Source organism: Chelonoidis abingdonii, chromosome 15 (genome assembly GCF_003597395.2).
Source record: "Chelonoidis abingdonii isolate Lonesome George chromosome 15, CheloAbing_2.0, whole genome shotgun sequence".
Classification (NCBI taxonomy): Eukaryota; Metazoa; Chordata; order Testudines; family Testudinidae; genus Chelonoidis; species Chelonoidis abingdonii.
Genome location: NC_133783.1, coordinates 39,030,035 through 39,057,241, shown reverse-complemented (window position 1 = coordinate 39,057,241; position 27,207 = coordinate 39,030,035). Strand labels below are relative to the sequence as shown.

The window sequence follows — 27,207 nt, the reverse complement described above, 5'->3', positions numbered from 1 at the left end:
TAATTTTTTCATAGACTTATCTATGGCACTCATCAGATAGAAAACTAAGACAAGAGCACTGTGGGTGAACACTTTTCACAAAACAATCGCTGCATATCTGACCTCTCAGTCCTCATTCTGTAGGGAAACCTGCACAACACCTTCAGAAGGCTAGCCTTGGAGCTTGAATTCATAACTTTACTAGACAAAACTAAAAATCACAGACTTAATAAAAACACTGGATTTATGATTTATTACAATGATCTGTAACCCACTTTTACCTCCTCTTTTTTTGTTTTATGACTTCAGAGGTTAACTGGCCACCTTGAACGGTCTCTTACAATATGTGTTAACTACTGAGGCTAAGCAATCTGGTCCACCTTGTATTTGGCTGCAACAATCTGAGTACCTTTCCCAGACCTGAAGAAGAGCTTTGTGTGCCTCAAAAGGTTGTCTTTCACCAACAGAAGTTGGTCCAATAAAATATATTACCTCGCTCATCTTGTCTCTGTAGTAAATGATCATGTAGTTTAAGACAGGATTATAATGCATATACACAAGGGAGATAAATTAAGGTTGCACAAGCAACTTTAGTTCCAGGGTTATCTCACTTTTGAGTGCTTGACTTTGTAAACTTAATGTTTATTTAACGTGACTATTTGTGTGTAATTTGCTTTTCTTAACAACCTAAGAAAACTAAAAAGAAATTCCATCAAGTGGAGCCATATTGACTTCTCATATGTTCCAACCTTTCTGATGAAGCATGTGGGAGTATAGACTTGTAGGGGATTGGTCACATTTAAAGCTGACTGGGTGGTATTCACACTAGGTCTTCAGAGGTTGTGCAACCCATAAAGAAATTATCAATATATGTATATAAGCCAACTTTTTTTTTTCCCTCACATCAGTTATGGGAGGTATAGTTCAGGCCACTTTTGGTCCCTCTCAAGTGTGTCCTTCAGGTAATAGGCTTGGATTCCTTCAACTCTCTCATGGATGGAAACATATGTTCCAACCACTCTGGGACTGGAACTCTGGGTGGCAGCCTCGCTTCCCAACTATTATTACATGACAAGACCAACTGCATCCAGCACCTGTAAACTCTTTTTCTCTGAGGGCCTGTGACTAGCATCTGATTAAAGAAACTCAAAAACTGCTTCTCGGAAGAAAGCATTATTTGTTTACCCAAATGTATCTAGAAGCCCGAGAAAAGAGGTAAAACAATAAAATACCTATATGCTTGGTTCTCAGATAAACTTTGTTCTTTCCTTGCAAATTTCTCAAATTCTGTGGGCATTAGCTGTGCACACACATGTGCACACGTTGGTGGCTACTAGCCATCTGTTGGAGTTTTTAAAAAAAAAAAAAAAAAAAAAAACCCACACCTTTAGTATTCTTGCATTTTTATTAGAGAGGTCTATCTACTAACAAAAATTGAAAAAACACATGAACCCTGAAAATTTGATTCTTTTGTGGTTTAATTCAACTTCAGGATGCTGTTACATGTTTGAGAATATTAGCCACTGGTTTTATCAGCTTGGATGTTTTAACATTGACAGAGGTTGCTGCTTTTCTAGAGAAAACAGGCTTATAGGTGTTGAATTTTAGATGTTGCATGTTGCTGGAACATATCCTTGGTGGCCAGCTGGGAGGATGGAGCAAGTACAGGCCTCCTTTTTTTAGGCATGGAGTCATGAAATGGCCAGATGCCGGAAGCCCATTGCAAGCAGACCCACAAGCTTTGGCAACTTTGTTTACGTCAGTTTTTGAAGATAACTAGCTAGTTCCTAGCTAGTTCCTTCCCTTTGGAACAACACCTCAGGAGTCCCTTGAGGAATCAGAATGGAGTACTCCTCTTCTCTTCTGAAGTCATGAGCATTGTCCAGTGGGGTTCAGTTTAGGTCACCTTTACCAAACAAAGAACCTCCTGATTGCAGTAATACCACTCAGAAAATCCATAGATAGAAAAATGTTTAGACAGTCAGCAGGTCCAAAGCTATTTTGAGACATTTGACGTCTTGGGTCAGTCCACAAACGTTATTTCAACTATCCTATGAAAGTCCCAACTCGATGGTAACTGAAAAAAAATAGAAAGTTATGAAAAGTTGGAATTGAAATAATAGGAAAACACAAACAAGCCATGTTGAGCCATGCACAGAGAAGAACAGTTTGTGTTTTATAGACAGATATTCATAACATCCGCTTTTATTTTTTGGTTCTCTTTGAGCAGCTTTTTTTCCTTAAACTGAAAATTTGAGTTGAAGGTTAGACTTTAATTCAGTCAGAGCAAAAAGTCTCTTTCCTTCTAAAATCACACTTTTGTGATTTTTTTTTTTTGTATGTGTGTGTATATAGGCGTTTCTGCTTCACAGACCTTTAGATCCCCAGCACAGACCTCTGCCACTTGAGATATGTCTACAATGGCAGTGTTACAGTGCCAGCAATTACAGTGCCGCTCAGAGAGCACCGAAGGGAAACCTCTGTTGTGTGTTCACACTGTCAACTGCCTGCGCAGTATCATGTTCACGCTTGCGGAACTTGCAGTGATGTTTGGAGTGGTGCACTGTGGACAGCTATGCCACAAAGCATCTCTTCCTCTTCTGTCACTAAGAGTTGAGGGAAGGCGGAGGGGGTTGTGGGGCATCCTGGATCCTGTCCCAGTGCCCTGTGAGGCATTGCTTTGCATCCCAGCAATCCCTGTGCTTTCGTCTGCATTTAGCACCATCTTTCAACGGTTTGTGTACTGTGCACTCTCCCTCTTCGGTCCACAGGAATGGATCCCACACTGTTGCCAGTATGCTGCTCACTCTAATTAACGTCACGAGTAGCACTGGAGTTATTCCTTAAACTACAAAGGCAAGAGGAGTGTGACATTGATCTCACCATGCATAGTAGCTATGACACTAGATGGCATTCACAGAGGTGCTGATCACAGTAGAACACCGCTTTTGAGCTCGGGAAACAAGCACTGAGTGGTGAGATCACATTGTCATGCACATCTGGGATGACGAGCAGTGTCTGCAGAACTTTCAGATGAGGAAAGCCACATTCATTGGACTGTGTTATGAACTCACCCCAGCCCTGCAGTACAAGGACACAGAAATGAGAGCTGCCCTGCCATTGGAGAAGCGTGTGGAGATTGAACTGTGGAAGCTGGCTACTCCAGACTGCTACCAATCGGTCGCTAACCAGTTCAGAGTGGGAAGGTTGACCATTGGACTCGTGTTGATGGAAGTGTGCAGGGCTGTTAATCATATCCTGCTGCAAAAGACTAGCTCTGGGCAATGTGTGTGACATTGTGGATGGCTTTGCACAAATGGGCTTCCCTAGCTGCAGAGGAGCGATGGATGGCAGGCATATTCAAATTCTGGCACCATACCACCTAGTCACCGAGCACATTCATTGGAAGGAGTATTTCTCAATGGTTCTCCAAGTGCTTGTGGATCACCATGGGTGTTTCATGGACATTAACTCAGGTTGGTCCGGAGAGGAGCGTGACACACACAGCTTTTGGAACACTGGCCTTTTCAGGAAGCTGCAAGCAGGGACTTTCTTCTCAGACCAGAAGATCACTGTAGGGGAAGTCGAAATGCCCATTTTGATCCTGGGAGACTCTGCCTACCGCTTAATGCCATGGCTTATGAAGCCATACACGGGGCACCTTGACAGCAGCAAGGAGCAGTTTGCAACAGTCTGAGCAAGTGCAGAATGACAGTTGAATGTGCCTTTGGCTACTTAGTAGCCTGCTGGTGCTGTGTATATGGGAGGCTGGACCTTGCTGATGACAATATTCCTATGCTTATAGCTGCATGTTGTACGCTCCATAATATTTGTGAAGCGAAGGGTGAAAGCTTCACTCATGGCTGGACTACAGAGGCTCAGCTCCTGAAGGCTGAATTTGAACAGCCAGAGACCGGGCTATCAGAGGGACGCGGAGCGGTGCCATAAAGATCAGGGATACCTTGAGGCAGAAATTTTGATGCTGAAAACCACTAATATTTGCTGCTGTGTTCAGAAGTGTGGTGCTTATAATGCTAAGAGGTGATTGTCATTGGTGCAGATGATGCACTATGAAGGTTTAAGAAAGTTGCCTGCTGCTTTTCAGGGCTCTGTTTGCTTTCAGTTAATAGAATAAAGATTACTTTCAAACCAACACAATTAGTTAAAAAAAACAACTGGAGGAGAGAGACAAACAGAAAAATACATCAGCACTGAGGGGGAAGGGAGGGTCCCAGGAGGAGGTGGGGTCCCGGGACAGTTAGATTTGCATATGTCCAGGTATCATATCCAGCCTTCTCCTCTGAAGAACAGTGCAGTGGGTACTGTACTTCAGCAGGGCTAAACTGCAGAGGGATGGGTGCTGAGTGCATTGGGTACTGCGAGTCCACAGTGCTGGACTGTGATGAGGGAGGAGTGGAATACTGTGGATACAGACTGGAGCCAGGAGGTTGATGAGAGTCTGTTGGTGGTGTCTGGGTCGAGGGACAGGATGCATGGGAAAGAGTTTTGTGACAGTGGCCGCAGGGAAGGGTGGATGAGGAACTGCTTGGTTTGCAGTGGTAGTAGCAGCTGAAGCGTGTCCGCTTGTATCATAAGCATAATTCCCAAATCTGGACCTTAGCGTCCAGAAATCTGGGTGCCTGCATGAAACCTCTAAGCTTAATTACCAGCTTAGATCTGATCTCGCTGCCACCAACCAGGAATCCTAGTGACTGGTACACTTGGGTCCCCCAAAACTTCCCTGTGGGACCCCAAGACTCAGATGCCCTGAGTCTCCTAACAAAGGGAAATAAACTATTCCCCTCAGCCTCTTTCCCCCCCAGAATTTCCTTTCTGGGCTACACCTGAGAGTTACTGAGATGCAATCCTTTTTACATCACAATACCAAGAAGCATGTCTCTTCTCTTCACAAAGAGACAAACCAAATAAAGGAAACAGCAAAGATTCTATCTTTCCTTCCCCTCCCCAATTCCTTGGTGCTCAGAGATTCACCCTCCGTAGATTAACCACAGAGATTTTTTTCGTTCCTTAGCTGCTAACCCATGAAAACCAACTCAAACAATGTCTTAAAAAAGAGAGCTTATATAACAAAAAAAAAAACAGCATAAACATAATCTCATGCATCAAGGTGACAATAACAGGCATTGCTTAAAAAAATATATAAACAAACAGTCCCTATTTTAAAAAATATTTTAATTTAAAACATTTCAGCAAAACTACACGCATGTTAAATAAAACATAAAATAACAGCCATTATTTTTTTACCTTTGTACTTACAACTTGAAAATGAAAAATTAAAAGCTTAAAGATAAAAAAGATCCCCTCTCATAGCTGAGAGCCAGACAAAAACACAGACCCAAACATTCCCTCCCTCAGCTTTAAAAAAATCCGGTTTCCTGATTGGTCCGCTGGTCAGGTGTTTGGTTCTCTTTGTTAACCCTTTACAGGTAAAAGAAACATTAACCCTTAGCTATCTGTTTATAACAGCTTGGCTCTCCGTAACAGTTAAGAGCCATTCTGTGGCTTCATTCTGGTGTGCCGCATGCTCCTTTCAGTCCCTCTTCTTGCTGTCCCGACACTCCAATTCCTGTTTTTTGTCCGCCCTGACCCTTATGCCGCTTGCCTGCGTGCAGCAATGGTCCTCCCACCCCATCCTCCAGTGACAGCAGAGTGGTGCAGGAAAGTTATGCTTAATGGGGCAAGAAACAAAGCAGCTCTGCCAAAGAACCTGGGGCAATGGATTGCCCAGTATCACCGTGAGCATCTGTCTCAGAGATCTCCAGGAAACTCTCATAAAGTGAGGGAGTCAATCAACATCCTGTTCTGCCGTTCAGACTAGGCATGTGGTGATACATGCATCACACAGACACAAGCCTGCTTTCTGCAACCCCCTTGCCTGCAACAACTCGCTTCAGCGATTCCCAAAATCAAAGCCACTTACCAGGGGCCTCCTCTCCTGGTTGCACTTTGCCAAGATCTGACAGCTGCAACTAGCTAGAATCCTTTGGGGTAGAGAAGAGCTCCTGGCTGCATGCATTTTTGTCTTCCGGGTCATCCTCTGCCTCTGATTCAGGAATCCTGAGTTTTATTCCAGATTCTGCGTGTAGCATACTCAAGTGATTACAAACTGTTTTGCCCTTGGTCCTGTCAACCTGAACTTGTTCTAGTCCTAGTCTTGCCTTCCCACTGCTCCCCTTGGTGTCTTGTCCCAGTCCCTGTCTCCCCACCATGGCTCCTTATCCATTTGCATTGTAGTTATGCTGCTGTTTTTCCTCAATTTCCTGAGCACCAGCAGAGGGAGTATTGAGAAGACAAGAGACCATATTCCTGCTTTTAATTCTGGTACCTGGCACCACAGCAGTCCCTGGCTGCTGGAGCAAGCAACCGCAGGGAAGTCCTGCTTATCCCATGACCTAGAGCAGCAGTTCTCAAACTCTGGGTCGGGACTCCGTTTTGTTAGTCACCAGGGCTGACTTAGACTTTCTGAGGCCCAGGACCGAAGCTGAAGCCGGAGCTCTATCACCTAGGGCCAAAGCCTGAGGGCTTCAGCCCTGGGTGGCAGGGCGTACGTTACAGGCACCTTGCCTTGGGCTGAAGCCCTTGGGTTTCAGTTTTGTCCCCCCCACCCCCCTGCCACCTTCCTCCCACACATAAGGGGCAGTGGGACTTTGCCTTTGGCTCCCCATGCTGGGCCGGGGTAGGGGTGAGGATAGGGAAGGGGAGGCTTGGGTGGGCTCAGGCTTCGGTCCCCCCTCCTTAGGTCGTGTATCATTTTTGTTAGAAGGGGGTTGTGGTGTGATAACAGTTATAAGTACAGTTATAAAATGTTGGTCAACCTTAACTATACGCTTCACTACCTGTTCCATATATGATAACTGTTAATGTGCTATAGTAGACACAGAGCTAACTCTGATATTCACAGGATGCATCTTCCTGTCCCTTCCTCAATGACTATTCACAGTAATTTTTTTTAAAAAAAAATATTTAAAATGATATGCAATTAAGGATAACTTAACACACAACTTTTTTAAAATCTAGGATAATTCTCAAACAAGGAATTAAAGTAACTCCTCACTTAACATTGTAGCTATATTCCTGAAAAATGCAACTTTAAGTGAAACGATGTTAAACGAATCCAGTTTTCCCATAAGATTTAATGTAAATGCAGGCGGTCAGGTTCCAAGGAAATTTTTTGGGGGCAGACAAAAGGCATTATACTGTACAGTACTGTGCTGTACTGCGGTGGGGAGGTGCCTCTGGCTTACACCACACAGGCACAGCCCGCTGCAGACAATGAGGCAGGCAAGGACGCTAGGTAGCACCTTGCACAGCGACGCTTCCCCACTCCTCCCCCTCCCACCAGTGACGGATTTAAAGTTAGTGGAGCCCTGTGCTCAGCTTCATTTTTGCCCCCCCCCCCATAGGGAGAGCATTCTCTTATTCCTCCTTCTTCCCCCCTCCCCTTCATTCTTTTTTTCCTCCTAGGGCTCAGGGCTGAGAGTGCAGGGTGTGGGAGTGCGCTCAGGGTGGGGGTTTGGGAGGAGGCTCAGGACTGGGGCAGACAAGAGGAACAGAGCACTTACCTGGGGCAGCTTCTGTTTGGTGCAGGTGGCTCTGTACAGCGTGGCACCGCACTCATGGTCACGATTCTGGGAGCCACGATTCTGGGATTTGCCCCCACCCTGGCAGGCAGGGCTACCTGGAATGCAGGGGTTTTAGGGGCTGCAGGGCCCTGGGCTAAGGGGGCCCTGGCCTACAGCTCTAAAGTCCCTTTCAGAATGTGGCCCTGCGAGCATGGGCAGGAGGAGGAGGGGCAGCCACACAGCCAGTGGCTGGAGAGAAGCGGAGCTTTCCCCTTCAAAGGGCCTCATTCCGAAAGGGGCTTTAGAGCTGCAGGCCAGGGTCCTGGGTCCCCCTTCGTCCAGGGCCCTGCAGCTCGTAAAGCCCCTGCGTTCTGGGTGGCCCTGCCTGCCGGGGGGGTGGGGCAGCTCTTCCCCCCCAAAAGTCCTCCCAGAAGCTTTGGGAGGAAGGGAGGAGGAGGAGGAGATGAGGAACTTACACAATGCCGTCTTGTAAAGTCAGCCAAATGACGTTATAAGGGAGCATTGCACAACTTTAAACAAGCATGTTCCCTAATGGAGCAATGACATAACTTCGAAACAATGTTAAACAGGAGGATGTTAAGTAAGGAGTTATTGTACCTGAGGCCTCACCAGCCTACTCCATATTCTGGCTATATTTCATGGTGGTTATTGTTAACAGAAGGAAGCACCTGAACAAGAGCCTGCTGATGAGTAGTCTAAATCAGAATGGAAGCCAAGCTGATGTCTTGATCTACACAGTGTTCTCACCTTCCATTGAAATGAATGGAAGTTGAGGATGCTCAGTACATTGCAGGATTGGACCATCTTTGCTTGATGGTTGGGTTTCTGCCACACATTGATATGGGGAGATGACCATTTGCAGGTCATTTTTAATGCAAATCTGCATTAATGTCAGTTTGCATATTTAAAAAAAACAGTAATTTTAGAAATTACATGTTGATTGTCCCAAATAACAAGAAACATTTGTATAATATTAATGTACTGTAAAACTTCTTTGTTTCTCTGCAGATCTCTAAGTCAAGGCCAGCTGCAGAACTCCTGCTCCCTTACTATTTGGTGCACCACATTCTCTCTGTTGCTGACATAGCAGCCACAGAACCCTACTGTGGACTGGAGCTGCCCAATAGTGGTAAGAGTCCACTGTCTTCCAATATGCGCAGTTTTGTAGAGTTTGTAATGTTATAACATTGGTATATTAAAAAAATACATTTAAAAAACTTTACAAAACCACACATCTTGTGAGAAATGGCGTCTTTCCGTACCCATGTAGGGTATGTCTAATGTGCAGTGAAAGTCTGTGGCTAAAACATTGCCAGCAGAGAGCGTACTGGTGCATCAAACATAGCAGGAACAGACTGGATTTTGCAATTTCTAAAACTAAAGGAAAATAGAAGTTTAATTGAAAGTAACAATTTGTATTGTAAAAGACCAGTTATACAGTGCAGGGGTAGGTAACCTATGGTATGCATGCCGAAGGCGACACACAGGCTGATTTTCAGCAGCGCTCACACTGCCCAGGTTCTGCCCACTGGTCCGGGGAGCTCTGCATTTTAATTTAATTTTAAATGAAGCTTTTTAAACATTTTTAAAACCTTATTTACTTGACATACAACGATAGTTTAGTTATATATTATAGACTTATAGAAAGAGACCTTCTAAAAATGTTAGAATATATTACTGGCACGTGAAGCCTTACATCAGAGTGAATAAATGAAGAGACTGCACGCCACTTCTGAAAGGTTGCCGACCCCTGTTCTAATGGATCTTGACCAGTTCCTCAAGACTTTGCCCAGTAGCATTTCCCAATTCCTGGTTCACATTTAGAATGTATATAGTGTTGTCATTTTCTAGGTATAGAAATAAAAAAGTTCTATTTCACTAATAAAAATGTTATGCTTCCTTGCAGAACAAAAGCCGTCCTCATTCTCGGGGAGAATATAATGTTTACAGTACTTTTCAGAGTCATGAACCTGAGTTTGACTACTTGAAGAGTCTAGAAATTGAGGAAAAAATTAATAAAATTAGGTGGTTACCACAACAGAATGCTGCTCATTTCCTGCTGTCTACAAATGGTAAGGACATTTCATTGTGTACTTTTATTTTGTAAAACAGCAAGATCTTTTGATACTTCTAGCTCAATTTCATCATCTTACCCTGGATCCATTTGTTCATTACTTTCATACAACGGAATACTATTCTTCTGTTCATCGTTTTAATTCCATGCAAGACATGTTAGGGTTGATACCATATGTTTAGAATAGTGATGTAACTATGCATTAGCTGTCTTAGGGGGATATGGGAAGATATACCTAGCAACCCACTGAATGTGCCCTTAGATGTAATATGCGAGCTGACATCATAGCCAGCAATACTTTCCCTGCCTGTTGTTCTGCTTGCGTGACTGAAGGCTATGTAAAGAAGCTCTCTGTGCTTTTTACTTCTTTCATGCACAAATGTGTTGCAAAAGGCAGGAATTTAGCCCCATAACCTTAACATAGCTTGAGAGAAGGAGGCTTTAAGTAGTAAATATTTATATTATGGTTTCACTAAAATACTGCACTCTGGGTTGCAGTACAATTGTGCATTGTACTATAGTACAGTACTGCTGTTTCACCATAATGCTCTATTAATAGGGAAGGGCTTTTTTGCAGGTTATTACTCCTACACTATGTCTTGAAAGTGCCAGTTGGCAAGTCCAAAGAGATGGTATGAACTTGAAATCAAACCACTTTACAAAAAAAAAAAAAATCAACAGTATTTTCAAGTATTACATCTGACCTGGCATCTGCCTGCCAATTTTTGTTGTTTTAAATCACTTTTTTCTAGTTGTAACTGTTTTTCTTCCCCATTACTGTGGAAACTACACAAAGAAGCAGTGAAACTGAATACAAAAGTGATATTAAATGTTGAAAACAAATGACATCAAAATTATTTCCCTCTGATCTTTCAACTAATGTAACCTTATGATTATTTGTAATTAATAGATTTAAAACATGGAACAAGTGTGATTAAGTTTCATATGGAATACTGCAGTATACAATTGCACTGGTGTTTTTTATCGTAAAATAACCTGCACAGTGAGTGTGAAAGAACTTTGTATCTTTGGTGGTTGGGGTGAGTCTTACATGCCTGTAGAAGCCTACATTTTATTGTACATCTGACAGTTACACAAGTTATCATTATTTTGCTACTGATCTACTTGCCACTGTATAAGATTTAAAGGAAGGCCCCTCCCCAGATCAACTTGTAATCCAAATAAACCCCCTTACTCAGAGGCCTTAAAGGTACTAGTTTATAGGTTTTAAAAAAAAAGAGAGATAACAGCTTTTCTGATTAGCATTTGGGGTTTGGAAATAAGGCTCATTCTTCCTTGTCTCCCATAATGAATTCACTTTTTTCCAGAATGCTAGAAACAGTTTTCCCCAGATATCTATCAATTCTACAAATACAGCTTTTGCTTATTCTATATTGAATTAGACAATTATAGAATGGAAAGAAAACCTAAAGAGGTTTCAGATGAGATATGTTATATGGATTCTATTAAAAGGAATTGCTGTCTATCTGTAAACTTGAAATAACTGGATAGTTTACCTTGTTCCTTACATGATAGAAATTTCTTGGCATTCTAACAGTCAAAGCTTCATCTTTGTGCTGTCAAAGTTACAGTCCCTTTGGCGATAACACAACCCAGCTCCTTAGAGAATGTTTCTGTTGTCTTACCCAGCATTTGACTGGAATCATCTACCTTCTATGAAAGTGTCAGTTCACATACCCTATTACCTTTCACAAGGACTTGTCCACTATCTCATGATCACCTGTTAAACAGAACACCAGGGACATGAGCTGTGAAACAGCAGAACCAAATCCCTGTACATTTCAACATTGTATATCAGTCTCCTTTTTGTTTATGAAAATAGTGCATATAACACCTTCTGAACGAAAGGTTTATTCAAATGGATATGTCACATTTTTCGTAGAATTTTAAAATATAAAGGAAGTCTCACTCAGAAGATCATTGGTTCAACTGTACATTTCTTTGTTAGCTTGATGGGGAATAACAAAAACACAAATTGCTAAATGCAACTACATCGGGCATGCTACCGAAACCTTCTACTGTATATTCATATGTGTATATTTATTTCTTAAGGAGGCGAAACTTTTTTTCAAACATCCCTCCTTAAGTCAGAGGAGAAGATTTTCCTAACAGCAAATGAAAACAGTAGACTTCTTAAAAATCTCGTTCTTCCTCTAAAGGAAAGTGGATGATTCATGCTGCTTTTCTGTTTCCTTGTCTTAGCAGATAAAAAGAGGCTAGACTTCTGCTTAAATTCACACACACATACCCACCCACCCACCCGCTCTGGTTTTACCTCAGGATTAGCCAGGACAGAGTCAGGGGCTTTGAATGTTTTTCCTTAAACTCAGAATGTTCAGTGAAGTCACTCTCCTTCAGGTCCAGTGTTCCTTCTCCTTTAGTTGGTAGAGATGATCTTGTGAGAAATGCCCCTCCATTTATGATGTCAACAGATATAAGTATACTCAGTGCTTATGGTGCCAGGATTTCACTGCTCCTACATTTGCTCCTTTTCCCTCTCAAAAGTCTGAACCCCCACTTAGCCCAGAAGCCCACTGGTACCTTCGTTCTGATGTAAGCATGTCAGGAATAGAATAATCATATGTTTTCTTGAAGAATTTTTAACATGGAGATTTGTCAGCCAAAAGAAACATTGCGTTAATTCTCCTTGCTGATGGTCCTCAGAATATTTTTGCCAGGTCTTTTAGTCTCTCATATATTGAAAAACTCACAGCCTCATCCTTGGACAACTTATTTCACGTAGATGACCTGCTGGTCTCCAGAAGCCTAGGGTTCAATTCTTTGTCTGAACCAGCAGACCAAGATGCTCCTGACCTTAAATTGCCCTGTGTAGAGCTCCTCCTTAAATCTTCTTACACAACCTCACTTATGGGATCAGGGTAACATTCCTTTCTAACATTGTCCCTGGAGGCTGATTCTTCAATCTTTCTGTAGTGGAAAAAGAACTTTCCTGTCTTAATAGTGCAGTGTCCTTATGTGCACAAGGATCATGGGGATTGGTGATCCTGAAGGAGAATAGGATTCTTTCCCAGGTAGATTTTCCAATGGAATTTATTTGAACCATATTGAAAAAGCAGGTCAGCTGAAAGCTACATTCAGAGGACTATTCTCTGGCTCCAGAAGATGGAAAGAGAGGCCCAGTTTTGCTGGCTGTAAGAAGAGCTTATAGTTTAAGTATTTTGGTTTTTTGGCAGTGGGAGGGAGGGAGGAAAGAGGCTGCTGCCTTCAAGGATACTTGTCTGGGAAATTGACTGCATATGAAAAATTACAGTCATTTAGGAACTTTGTCATGGCTTTTTGCCCCCTTGAATAATAAATCCAATATGGCTTTTGTAGTCCTCAGATTGGAATCCAGGATTTCTGGGAATGGCTGAGAAAGCTGTTTCCTAGAAATTCAAAGTTAAAAGAAATCCAAGCATGTTAAAGAATGGAAATACACTGTTAAAGCACCCAGAAAACCTTAACTCTTATCGTATAGTGACACTATAAGGAAAAATATATGAAAAATCTAATGTCTGTCTGGACTTCATCTAATCCAGGGTATCAAATACTACAGTGCCTTTATATGATTATTTTATGCTGGTGCTACAGGGTAGAATTAAAGCGTTAGGGCCTTAACTATGCATTTCCGTACAGTAACATATTTGAATTTCTTTTCATTTCAGTTTTAATTCCAAACTTCCTCAGTTGATCTTGTTTGGGCCATAATAAGAACATCCCTGCAAATCTCTACATTACTGATATATATTCTCAACTTTAACACCATTTAAAATTTTATATTTTGTCCGGAAAATGTATACAGTTAAAATAGGCAACTTTAAGGACAATTCTGAATGGTTTCATAAGCAGTTGAAACAAAGTAAAATATTCTGGTATGTAGTGTTTGTGTTTTTTAATCATTTTATACTATGGTAGCGCTCAAGACGACGATCAGAATTGAGGCCTCTTTGTAATAAGCACAGAGGAAACCCAGATGAAGAAACAGTCCCTGCCTAGGAGAGTTTATAATCTGGCATGTAACTTTATAATTATTGAATCATCTTTAATTTTGTAATTTCAATTTCAAGAATGTGAATTTTTGTTTTTAGATAAAACTATTAAATTATGGAAAATAAGTGAAAGGGATAAAAGAGCTGAAGGTTATAACTTGAAAGATGAAGATGGACGACTTCGGGATCCATTTAGAATCACCTCACTACGAGTATGTTTTTTGTTTTTTCCTTTGACTCTAGTTAAATCTACTTTTTGAATGTACAACTTTACTTTTGTACATTTAAAAAGAGGTGTTATTCACTTAAAGTTGTGTATTGTATTGCAGTTTGTATTATGTGGAGTCAAAACTGTATTGGATATTTCAGGATCATACAAAACATACGGAATTAAATGAAAGACATTACTGAAGTTTCATTGATTCATGGGCCCAGCACTGCCTAGATGCTTTGGGAACATTAAAGACCAGAGTGTTCCAGACATCTTAATGCTGTTGTAAATATAAATAGGGTTTTTAAAGTCTGTTTAAAATAAGTTAATATTTTTCATTAGGTGTATCCTTTCACTCATCTAAATAATTTCTAGAAGACCAGAATATTTTTGAACAATCGTTTTTGAACATAAGATTCTTAAGCTATCTTTGAACCTAAATAAAGTATCACTTCTGCTTATCTCCCTGAATAGCCTGTTGTGCTAGTGACCCATCTTGCAGCATTTGTGTGGATTCATAAACTTGCATTTAAAGTACGGTGGTTATCTTTGACACTGGGGGAAAATTAAATTTAAAGAATATTTTTATGTAATGGTCAGCTCATTTTTTAATTAAAGCGAAGTGTTAGGCCATATTGGTCATCTGGGTCTAAATTTAATGGTTTCAAGGATGCATTACAAGAGACATTTGATGTTGTATTTGAGTGGAGCTTGTTCTGAAATTGGAAAGGTCAAAATATTTTTGTCCTGATGGTTTTGATTTAGTGCTTGTGGATTTAATGACAGGTTTCAGAGTAGCAGCTGTGTTAGTCTGTATTGGCAAAAAGAACAGGAGTACTTGTGGCACCTTAGAGACCAACAAATTTATTTGAGCATAAGTTTTCATGGGCTACAGCCCGCTTCATCGGATGCATAGAATGGAACATATAGTAAGAAATATATATACATACAGAGAACATGAAAAGGTGGAAGTAGCCATACCAACTGTAAGAGGCTAATTAATTGAGGTATTAGCAGCAGAAGGGAAAAAAAACTTTTGTAGTGATAATCAAGAAGGCCCATTTTAGACAGTTGACAAGTGCGAGGATACTTAAAATGGGGAAATAGATTCAGGTGTTAATGACCCCAGCCACTCCCAGCCCTCTATTCAAACCCAAGTTAATGGTACTAGTCTGCATAAATAAGCCACAGTTCTTCATTGGAGTCGTTGTGAAAGCTTCTGTTGCAATAATTTCTATCTTTACATCGTTACTGAATGACCACCAGAGTTCGATAGTATCAGAACTGGTTTGAATGTTACGATTCCTGATGTCAGATTTGTTGTTCATTATCCTTGTGTAGAACTTCTGTTTGCAATGTAACATGGCAAGGGACATGCCGCACAGTATGGCATATATCACATTGGAGAATTGCAGAGTGAACAGCCCCTTATGGCTTGGCAATGTGAAGGGCCTATGATGTGTTGTTTGTAATAAATGTGTACAGATGGCATCGATCTTTGTGTTGCAAGGATAAGTTCCGGTTTAACTGGTTTTTGTTGTGTGGTGCGATGGGTAATTGCTTCAGGTTGGGGCTGTCTGGAAGAAGACGCGTCGTACCAAGAATCCGTGAAAGTGAGGATCAATCTCAGGATAGGTTATAGAGCTTGATGATGCGCTGGAAAGTTTAGTTGGTCGGGTCTGAAGGTGACGCTAGTAGCGTCTGTTGTTTTCTTTTTGGGCCTGCCTGTAAGTAGGTGACTTGGGTACTCTTCTGGCTTCTGTCAATCTGTTTTTCACTTCAGCAAGTAAGTATGTAGTTTTAAAATGCCATAAGAGAATCTTGTAGGTGTGTGTCTGCGTCTGAGGGACTGGAGCAAATGTGGTTATATCTTAGAGCTTGGCTGTAGACAATGGTTCATGTGGTGAGTCCTGGATGGAAGCTGGAGTAATATAGGTAAGTATAGCGGGTCAGTAGTTTTCCGGTATAGGGTGGTGTTTATGTGACCATCACTTATTAGCACAGTAATGTCCAGGAAATGGACTGCTTGTATGGATTGGTCTAGGCTGAGGTTGATGGTGGGATGGAAATTGTTGAAATCATGATGGAATTCCTCAAGGGCTTCTTTTACATGGGTCCAGATGAAGATATCATCAATGTAGTACAATAGAGTAGGGGTGCTGGGGGACGAGAGCTAAGAGAGAATACTTCAGCCTCTCTGGTCACTCAATAACAGATTTAAAGGTGGCAGTTTTGCCAAAGAAAAGCTTCAAAAACAGACCCCAATGAGAAACTGCTGACTTAATATGCAAACTAGATACCATTAACCTGGGTTTGAACAGAGACTGGGAGTGGCTAGGTCATACTGAATTTATTTCCCCATTTTAAGTATCCTCCTACCTTCTTGTCAACTGTCTAAAATGGGCCTTCTTGATTATCACTACAAAAGTTTTTTTTCTCCTGCTGATAATACCTCATCTTAATTAGTCTTATAGTTTGTATGGCTACTTCCACCTTTTCATTTCTCTGTATGTATAGATAATTTCTTACTGTATGTTGCATTCTATGCATCTGATGAAGTGGGCCGTAGCCCACGAAAGCTTATGCTCAAATAATTTTGTTAGTCTCTAAGGTACCAAAAGTATTCCTGTTCTTTTTGTCGATTTAATGTTTTTAATAGGCAAAGAAATGTTATCAATAACAACATTTTCTTCTATTTCACCATCGTAAACTAAGAACTGGATCCATTCCTAATCCTGATTTACCCTTTTTAATATATAAAGCCATTGCAGAAAGATTCAATGCTGTGTCAAGACAAGACCGAATACAGTAGCACCTCAGAGTTACAAACACATCGGGAATGGAAGTTGTTTATAACTCTGAACAAACCATTATGGTTTTTCTTTCAAAAGTTTGCAACTGAACATTGACTTAATGCAATTTTTAAACTTTACTATGCAAAAGAAAAAAGAGTGCTGCTTTTAACCATTTTAATTTAAGTGAAACAAGCACAGAAACAGTTTCATTACCTTACAGTTTTTGTAAGCTTCCCCTTTTTTTTGTAGTTTAACACAATACTGTGTTGTATTTGTTTTTGTTTTCCCCCCCTCTACTGCTACTTGATTGCTTACATCTGCCTCCAAATGAGATGTGTGCTTGACTGGTCAGTGTTTGTAATTCTGTGTTTTTCTTAACTCTGAGGTTCTATTATACTTCAAAAATTCTTTGAGAGCAGAAATAAGAGAGCTTTCTACTTTTGGTCATGTGCTTTTATTACTGACAGTATTATTAAAGCCAGTCACAACCCAATCAAATTACAATAATAGGTCAAGTCATTTTTCCAAAGCAAGATTGTATGTGTAGGTAATATTTTTCTTAGCGTCCCGTAGCCATAAGTAGTAAAAACTACTTGCACAGCACAGTTACTAGAAAGCTTTGTGGTTTAGGGTTTAGTTTCATCAGTAACTTATTAATAACACATGTACCTTTTATTTGAGATTTGGTGATATTTACACTTGTATGTTTTCATGATTGATCACCCAGGAATGATTCAAGTGGTCTCTTAATATGTTCACCTGATGCTATTTCATTTTCACATTCTAGTCTCAAAAGTTACTTTTAGATTTCATTGAGTGAATTTTACTTCACCCTTTTCCTTTTTAAAGAAATTTGCTTCACCCACATAAAACCTAAATAACTATGCAGGGAATGTATCTTTGTCAATGTGATATATAGTGACTTCCCCTCCAAACAGCAGGTACTCCAGAATTGCAATTGTAGCAATTGGAGTGTTAAGCTTACTGCATTCACATAAAGACATCCCCATTCCTTCAGTACTGATCTTCAAAACTGGCACAGAAGGTCTCTCCCCTGGGCATGGAGAGTGGAAGCCCTCTGTGTTGTCCACTGTTCCTCTGTGCAGCCTTGCAGCCAGGAGTTAAGAGAATTTCACACTTAACTGCATTAATTGTAATTTAGATTTTGCTTAACCTTTCCTTAATTACACTAATTCTAGTGTTCTGGATTTTGATTGTTCTTTTATAATAAAAGTCATGTACCCTGAAATATTATTTTTAGTCCACCTCATCCTAGCACTCCACTTCATCAATTATATTTTTTCTTGCGTTTTAACCTTAAATCTTAAAATGTGACTAATCATTAGTGGCAAGAAGAAGAATTTTTTTATATAATAAACAAGATGTGTGGCAACTCCAGAAACCTTGTATCTACGTTTTAAAAAATAAAAAAAAAAAGTTTCCATTCTCTTACCTTTCCACTTGGTGTGTTTTAAAAAATAATTTTGTCAGTAGTTCAGTAAAAAGAGCATCAGATTATGTTATGAGGACACGGTCAAGTTGATTTCATTTGTAAATTAACTTTCTTGTTGTTCATCTTTCAAATAGTTTTTTCATTCCATTTTAAAATGTTGTTTTAAGGGTTTTTCAGCTCCCTTGTTGCTGTGTAGAAGGGATTAACTGATTTTTAGAGGAGAAACAGTGCACCAACTGCTATCAGATGCTCAAAGTAAACAGTCTTAGATCTCTTTTGTTCAGCTAATTTTTGTTATAGATCTTACAAGTAACTACAGAAGATTTATTTTCAGGTATGTGAGTTTCAAATTGAGTGTCTTCAGATTGTTCCATATGAACATGTACTTATCTCTCGATGGGGAAGTATGGGAGAGCCTTACATATTTGAAATGCAAAAGAATGACAATCGGAGATCTGGTTTGTGACTGCTAATATGGAAAGTCAGAGTAGAGTGTGCAACTGTTGATTATATTTTTTTGCCTAGTCTATTTGAAAAGTGCCCCAGAACTAAGTGAACTGTGTTCCTATACAGAAAGAAAATCAGATTTCTGTAGTCTACATTATTATTTTACATAATAGCAAATAAGACTATTTATACAGTAACTGAATTAATTCACCTTTAATGTAAACTTCTGAATCACAAATTATTAGTTTTTTTATCTTTACAGTGAACTTTTTCCCCACATACAAGAAAAGTCAGTTTTTATATCTTCTCTTGTCCTTTGCAGGTGCCAATATTGAAACCCATGGACCTAATGGTAGAAGCAAGTCCCCGAAGGATATTTGCAAATGCACACACGTATCACATAAACTCTATTTCAGTAAATAGTGATCATGAAACATACCTTTCTGCGGATGACCTAAGAATTAACCTATGGCATTTAGAAATCACAGACAGAAGTTTTAGTATCCTTTTCCTGTATAAATTCTATGATTATATATAAAATTTCTCTGTTTTGACTATTAATAGAAACATTTTTGTTGTTATATCTGCAGTTTTACTAGACGTTAAGTGCCCTAAATACTTTCATTTAACTCTAGTCATATAATTAAACAGTAGTTTAAATGCACTAAATCACAATGAAACATGTTTTTGAAATGGAAAGCTGCAAGTAGGAAGATATGTAGAGTTGAGTTACTTTAATTTTGCAGAGCGGAAAGTGAAGATGAAGTGAAATGCTGGGACCATATATCTTAAATGTGGGGGTCAGTCTTCCATTAAATGAGCTTATTGATAATATATGTAAAATAAAGAATTCCATTTTGCTAGAGAGTTCTGTCTCCTGTTGTATTCAAAGTGTCAGCTGTGTAGTCTGATGTTAATCTTGATATAAAGTAAAAACTTAGAATTTTGCATACCAAGTATGGATATGCCTTGCAAACAATATTGAAAGTGACCCTTTTGCTATGGCTTAAGGCTGCCCATCTCAGGCCAATATGATCCAAGAGATGTTTTAGCAAGTAATATAGGTGTCTGCAATAAAAGCAAAGATGAAAGAAATATAAAATAGCCATTAAGTTGTTTTAGGGCATAAGGGGAACGAAGGCCGTTCAGTTTGTAAGATCCTGCAAAAAAATTCCACACAAATATTTTTAGTTTGTAGGGTACAGATTCTAGGACCAGCCCAGGATTATTTTTATGCTGCTCCTGTCCTTTTACAATGAGTAAATGTCCCAAAGCAGAAGGGAAGAACTCACCCTATGCTTCTAAAAATATACTAGAATCATAATTAACCTTTTTTTTTTTTTTTTTTTTTTGAAATTTTATTTTAGAAGCAATAAAAGTGAAATGCTATTTGTTGCCTTTACCAACAAACTTTCAGACATTGTAGATATTAAGCCCGCTAACATGGAGGAACTAACAGAAGTGATTACTGCCGCAGAGTTTCACCCACATCATTGTAATGTGTTTGTCTACAGTAGTAGCAAAGGAACTATACGACTCTGTGATATGCGTTCTTCAGCCCTCTGTGATAGGCATTCAAAATGTAAGTAACTTAGAATATTCTATCTTTTTGCTTTATAGAATTGTTTGTCATATACAACACGAGACGGTGTAGGTATTCTACTTATATAAACAAACATTAAAATGTCAAATTCTGCTTATTGATAAAGAACTTACAAAGGTAAAGAGTCATAGTTTTGTAGAATGGAACATTTTAATTGTCTTGTTCTAGGCCATCAGCAAGCAGAAGTGTAGCATGAGACAATTGATGATGTGACTCAAGTGCTTTTGGCACCAGTGAGACCTGTCTTCTGTCCAGACTCAGTCTTGGTGCTTCTCAAAGGTATCTGCTTAACAAGCGCCAGTTCAGGGCAGTTTATTGACATCTACCTTTGTGCATTAGGAACTGGGCTGAGGCTGCCAGAACCCATTTCATTTGTGACCATTTACAGCTATCGGAATGAATTTTATTCATAATGATCTGTGCTGGATTTGAAGCCAGTTCCCAGAGGTGAAAGGCCAGTGTTTTTGAAGCACTGAGCCGCACAGCCTCATATAGGTGAGGAAAGCTTTTATATTTCCACCATAAGGAATAGGGCCTATCTTTACACACAGCCTGTTGTTTTTTGGTTGTATTACAGTTGTGTAATGGTTTTATATATATCTACTTCCTGGGGTTGACCTAAATTGCATTGATATTTCCAGGTAAGCTCATATACTGTAGCAAAGATGAGGTGTTTTATTGTGGAAGGAAAACGCTTAAACATTGTAGCAAGTATGGTATGATGCATTTCCTTTTTAGTCAACTTAGCTTATATAATTGGAAATGTCAGTGGCCAATCTAACTTGTCATATTTTTGATAGTTTCCTTTACTCTGTAAAACGTACAGTAATCTATGATTTTTATAAAAGGTTTGTAAGAAAGAACTTTGGTATTATTCCCTTGGTGTTGAATGGTTCGTATTGTCATTGATTTGAAAAATTAAGAGTAAATAACTTTCAACCTAACCAAAACGTATGTTTCAAGAAAGCAGACAAAGATCGTCCTTGCAATTTCAGTGTAAATACAAACTTGCTCTTTCAGTAAATTTTGTGTGTGGTGCAATTTATATTCACTTATAAATAAACCATGTACCTTACAGCACCACTAAAATATGTGGGATCTGTAAAAGAAATGTATACTGGAGATGCTGACTTCTCTTATTGTTTCATGTTTTAAAAAATTTTAGATTTACTTTATCATAGTGTTATAGAAAATCGGTAGTCCTAGTGGAACACAGCGACTTCTGAATTTAACTTCATATACCATTTTTTGTTAGTTTCTACTTCTTAACATTCATTCTCAAACTCCAGGAATTGCAGCTTCTTGATATGTCCTAATGGGAGAACCCATTGGAGCTTAACAGCTAGTGATACTAGCTATGAGAACTTAGTGTCTTTTTTAAAGAAAAATCACCTTTTAAAAAAAAAAAAAAAAAAAATCCTACAAAACTAAGCGGGGCTATGGTCTTCTTTTCTGTTCTCTCTTTTCTTTTCTTTTTTCTTTTCTCTTTTCTTTTTAAATGGAGGGTTTAGTATTCAGGTCCATGATTTTAAAATATGTAAATACTGAATAACATTGCCATTTGTAAAATTTGGTGTATTGGATTCAGTTTTACTTTACATCTTTATTTACAGTTTTTGAAGAGCCTGAAGATCCTAGCAGCAGATCATTCTTTTCAGAAATTATTTCCTCAATATCTGATGTAAAATTCAGTCACAGTGGTCGATACATGATGACAAGAGACTACCTTTCAGTTAAAGTGTGGGATCTCAATATGGAAAACAGGCCTGTAGAGACATATCAGGTAAAGTGTTGCTTTTTTTAAATTAAAAAATATTATCTTTCTTTTTTAGATCTGTCTAATACTTCCTTAAATGTTTTAAGGTTCATGAATATCTTCGAAGCAAGCTTTGTTCTCTGTATGAAAATGACTGCATCTTTGACAAGTTTGAGTGCTGCTGGAATGGTTCTGATAGGTAAGGTTAACTTGTGAAATAAGGTTAATTTCAGAAATTTAGTCCCCAATCCTGAAAACACTTAAATACATGCTTATGTAAAGTATGTGAAAAGTCCTTTTGAACTCAGTGTGCAAGATTAGGGTCTTAAAGTTTCTTTTGCATCCTCAAAGAGGTGGCAAAGGCAATGTAAACTTTTTCTCAATTAACCCTATTTCAGTATAAATTATTGCTGCGGTTGCATACAACTAGCTTTTTTTGGATTTCGACTTTAAAACTATCCTGAAACCATTTTTTTTCATAATCTTTTGAAATAATAAGACAAAAAATAACTGGTTTTCAATATTTTGAAAGATCAGTTTTTGTTTAATTTTATTTCCAACCGTTCTGTTGGGTTCTGTCCTTAAATTTGTTGTTGAAGGGAAATGATACATGTAGAAACAGAGGTAACTATATAACTCAGTTTTATGTCTTCTAGCTTTTGTTTTCTTACATGATCCATGAAAATGTTTTTAAAATTTCTGGATAAAAAGTGATATACAAGAGTGCAGTAGTTTGGAGCTCCACTGTGATAACTTATTGATACTGTATGTTGCCCTGATTATTGGGTGTTTACTACATGAATATATTGATATATTAGTTCAATAGAGGTGTGTCTGAAATACAGGCAGGAAGGAGAAGAATGGCTCAAGAGAGCTACCTATCAGCAAACACTGGAGAGTTGTTAAGGGACAATGCCAGCACTGCTAGCTTGATTCTGCCTCAGTCTCCAAACAGTCTCCAAATCTGGATTTGGCCAGGACCTGCCAAACACCAAAGAACAAAAGAACCATAGCAGGGTATAAATAGGAACATGCTTTCAGCGGGAGTTAGAACCTACAAGGAGCCAGAGTAAAATGAGACATAACAGCTCACTCCAGGCTTCTGGGGAAGCTAGACCTGCCTGTCAACATCATAGGATGATAGGACTCTTAAATAAGATAGACATGCATATAGACTTATTTATTTTAAAATCCTTTTTCCCCCATGCACTTTGTTTCTGCTGCAAAATAAACAATGCTTTTGTTTTAAGAAGGCTCTTTGGTCAATATAGACCTCTGGTCACAGATTCCTGAAGGGAAAAACCTGATGCCCAAACACAGGGACATCTGCAGGGCAGAAATGTTTGATAGGGTATTGTAGCCTGGGTCCCAGTCAAGGAGAGGAAGTATTGCAAAATTCCACCCTGGGATAGATATGGGAATGAGCCTAACACCTGAAGGAGTGCACTCAGTGAGATAAGAAAGAGGACAGAGGTGCAACTACATCTGTAACCATGACAGAGAGCTTATTATTAAGGTTACAGCAAAAATCTCACATGGAATGTTAGCAATCCTACCCTGCTTGTATCAAATTCCAGAAAGGAGTGGTGTCAATCTGTTTACATTTTTGCTAATACAAGAGTTAAATATCTTGCAACAAAGTTGATCATTTTCTGAATTTTGCAGGCAAAAGGTTAACTGCATTACCTTTTTGATTTCTCAAAGTCAAAAGAACTATCATAGGTTTAGAATGTTAGATATAAACAAACCTGTTCTGTAGTTAGGGCTCTGATATCATCCTTGTTACACAAATTATGTGGCCCTGTTTCCGCTCCAGAGAAGTTCTTTCCCTCTCCCGTATAATCCAATCAGTATAGTATTCTTTGTATTTTGATAAAGTCAACGTATTTTACACTGTTCTCAATTATTAAATTTTCACTGTGATGTAGATATTTGTATTAACTTTTATAATTTGTTCTCATCAGGGGAAGGTAGAGATAACTGGTATCTGGGAAGTGGCTTTGGGCTCCAGGAGGCAGTTTTGAAATACACATCCAAGTGTCTGCAGTGCAGGAGAGCTGCCCTGCATTTCTGGTACTGCTAGCTGGAATTGGGTGGTTGCTCAAGGACTAGCTTTCCCCCTGGCTGCTTCCAGTGCTGTAGGATGAAGAGGGGGTAGGGAAGGGATAATACTAGAGTAAGAATAGGGGCAGTTCTGCTGTGAATGGGAGGGTGCTGCTACTTCACTAGCCAGTTTCTCTTGTGCTTGTCCAGAGGGCTCGAGCAGGGAAAGGTCATGAATGATTTGTCTGTGTCTGTAAGAGAAGAGACAGTGAGGGGAGAGGATGTGTAGGATAGCAAGGGGGTGGGGGGAGAGCTGGAGAGAAGGCAGTGGTGAATGTGGTATTTTAAATAAATAATGTGGGAAGATGGATCAAAGGAGTAGCAATGAGGAAGGACATAAGTAAGAGGGAAAAGAATGTAGTGCAAGGTTGTAGTCTTAAACTTAAGCGCTGGCAGTCATTTTGTTCTGTGCACAGAAGAAATAAATTAGAGGCACACTGCAATGGAATAATGTATTATGGTCTTTAGTAATCCAAGTAAAATATTTCCCTTTTTTCTGGTTTTAAACAGTGCTATCATGACTGGCTCCTACAACAATTTCTTTAGGATGTTTGACCGTAACACACGACGGGATATTACATTAGAAGCATCAAGAGAAAGTAGCAAACCTCGTGCCATCTTAAAGCCACGCAAAGTGTGTACAGGTGGTAAGAGAAAGAAAGATGAGATAAGTGTTGACAGTCTGGACTTCAACAAGAAGATCCTTCATACAGCATGGCACCCCACAGAAAACATCATTGCTGTAGCTGCCACCAATAACTTGTATATATTCCAGGACAAAATTAACTAAAGATGGCTTATTTGAGGACAAAGTCGTCTTCTTGCATAGTTAAGCTCAGTTGTTTCTGTAAAAGAGAAGGCCTTGTTGTCCTACCAGTAAAGAACATTGATGCACTTACTTCCCTTTATAGATAAAGGAGAGAAGCTTGCCTGGTTTTGAGTTCATGGTGTAGTTCTGCCTTCGGTGAGGGGGGATGTGAGTTGCAATTTTCAACAAGAAAAAGCCCACAAGAAGCAGAATTGATGGACAGTGCTCAATAAAGGCCAATACTCAAATGTATTTATTTAAGTCTGAGCCTTCCTTTCCAGTTTATAGACCAAAAATTTAACACCCAAGAAGAAAACTTGTCATAAAAATGTAATTTCTGTCTCTGCGCTCTTTCTCTCCTGTAATATTTGGGCCTTTCAAAACATATATTGTGCTTTATGCCTGTAAACATTCCTCCTCTGGCCTTTTATCTAGGCTTAGGTGTTTTTATCTCTGAGCACTTAGGTAGGTCTTGAGTTGGGTTTGTAGGCAGATTTCCATGTATATTTACTCACCAACTGTATCTATAATCACACCTTCTGGTGTAAACCACTTAATAAAAATAACAAACTTTAAAAAGTGTTTTTAAATCTGAAAGTATGTATTCAGTCTTTTTATTTTTTTATCGCATGTATTGAGGTTGTGAAAAATAATTCTGATGGGAAGATTTGAAAAGTTTGTCCCAGAACATTGATTTTTGACAGGCAGGTATGAACAGTTTCGTGTAATATGAAATATTTCAAACTCTGAAATTAGTTTCTACAAAATTTGTATTAGTTTAAGATGTGTTGGTTTCATGTAAAATTACATCATACTTTATACAAAAAGTAGGAGATTGAAAAGGTTGGTATAAAGATATCTAGGGCCATAATAGAAAGAGACCACCTAGAACAGAAGGAAAAAATATCTTAAAACATTCAACAAAATTGCTGCTTTAACAATTCAAAATCAGATTTAACGGATGCCTCTCAAATGTTTGACATATGCACATAAGGTATGTGTCTTACTTTTTTTTTTTTTTACCTGTTTAGTACCTTTGTTTTGGAAAAAATATACTTTATTTTAAATATTAAAAATTGGCATAATATGTATATTAAATTTCACATTGCAGTTAAAAAAAATAACTTCTTATGCCAAGCAGCAGCACAACATAATGAAGTTTAATCTATTGTAACCTGTTGACACCATGAGATCAGGTTATATGGAGGCTACATACTGATATGAAATGCATTTGTGGTAATGTCTGTTCCTGTTGACAACAGGAGATTAAAGAATAATTCTTGGTACTCTTTTTTTTTCAAAAGAACCTGAAACTCATCCGTCAGTTTTTCACCCAAAATAGGTGTGGGTGTAAAATTGTACCTGAAATAACTGCAGGCTCATTTTAATAGCATCAAATTATCTAGATATGTAAGGACTATAAAATGTGCCTGCAAAATCAGAGGCGTCTTCTGAAAATTAGACTTTTGAGCTTCCCTGATGAAATACAGAAGTGTGGTTTACACTCCATTTTTAATAAAAATGAAGGTGTATTATGATTACTCAATCAGATATGGATATGCAAGAGAAAAATGTCTCTGTTCCTTCCCTCTCAATTAATGTCCATAGTGCCACTCTTGTTCACAATAAGCTAGTAAATACAGCTAACTTTTTGGGGTTCTATGAATAAAGTTTAAATAAAAATCTTATACTGTATATTGGTTGTGACACTATTTGCAAATCTTGAAATGTGGAACTAGGTCATTTAAGCATTAGATTTGACCTTGTTCTTAAAATACATAATAGAGCTAATACAGTGGGATTGTATATACTTGTTCAATTATTTTGACCAAAAAGTTTAATAAATTTTAAATGTTTACCTGAACGTGCTCTGTGTATTTTGACAACTTTTTCCTTTTTTGCTTCTGAAATTGAAATTCTAGCAGAGTTCCCCCAATATAATTCAAGGTAGACGTCCATATTAAATTAGCATGCTTCTTAGGAAAGGGAAATGACCACGTGTATTTAGCAAAAGCCTATAGAATCTCCTGCAAACACTTCTTATGCACTTCACTTGGTTCACTTGAGTAGACCCATTAATTTTCCACTGAGCAAAGTTAAATATGTGTAAGAGCTTTTCTACACTTAAAATGCTACAGTGGTACAGTAGTGCTTCAGTGTAGACATTATGTATGGCCGACATGAGGGGTTCTCCTGTCAGTATAAGTAATCCACCTCCCCAAGAGGCAGTAGCTAGGTTGATGGAAAAATTCTTCCATTGACCTAGTGCTGTTTACACAGGGACTTACATCAGCTTGACATGACTTGGGTATGGATTTCTCCCACCCTTGACCAATGTAGTTAAACCAAACTCATTTTCTAGTA

The 27,207-nt window shown here is 38.9% G+C and overlaps 1 protein-coding gene across 3 annotated transcripts in view; it reads left to right on the top strand.

The window, feature by feature from the left end:
* The window catches only part of PPP2R2D (protein phosphatase 2 regulatory subunit Bdelta), a 48,263-nt gene extending 21,556 nt beyond the window's left edge, over nucleotides 1-26,707 (top strand). The window contains exons 4-11 of one of the 3 annotated variants that reach the window (XR_004376406.2): nucleotides 9,490-9,655; nucleotides 13,767-13,879; nucleotides 18,896-19,073; nucleotides 19,991-20,155; nucleotides 21,790-21,959; nucleotides 22,040-22,131; nucleotides 23,897-24,005; nucleotides 24,546-24,633. Coding sequence is in view for 2 of the 3 variants with exons in the window: in XM_032799696.2 (XP_032655587.1) it covers nucleotides 9,490-9,655; nucleotides 13,767-13,879; nucleotides 18,896-19,073; nucleotides 19,991-20,155; nucleotides 21,790-21,959; nucleotides 22,040-22,131; nucleotides 24,546-24,825 (1,164 nt within the window). In the remaining variant the exon portion in view is untranslated. The other 2 variants (XM_032799696.2, XM_032799697.2) reach the window with 2 other exon arrangements.
* Nucleotides 26,708-27,207: the final 500 nt, after the last annotated feature.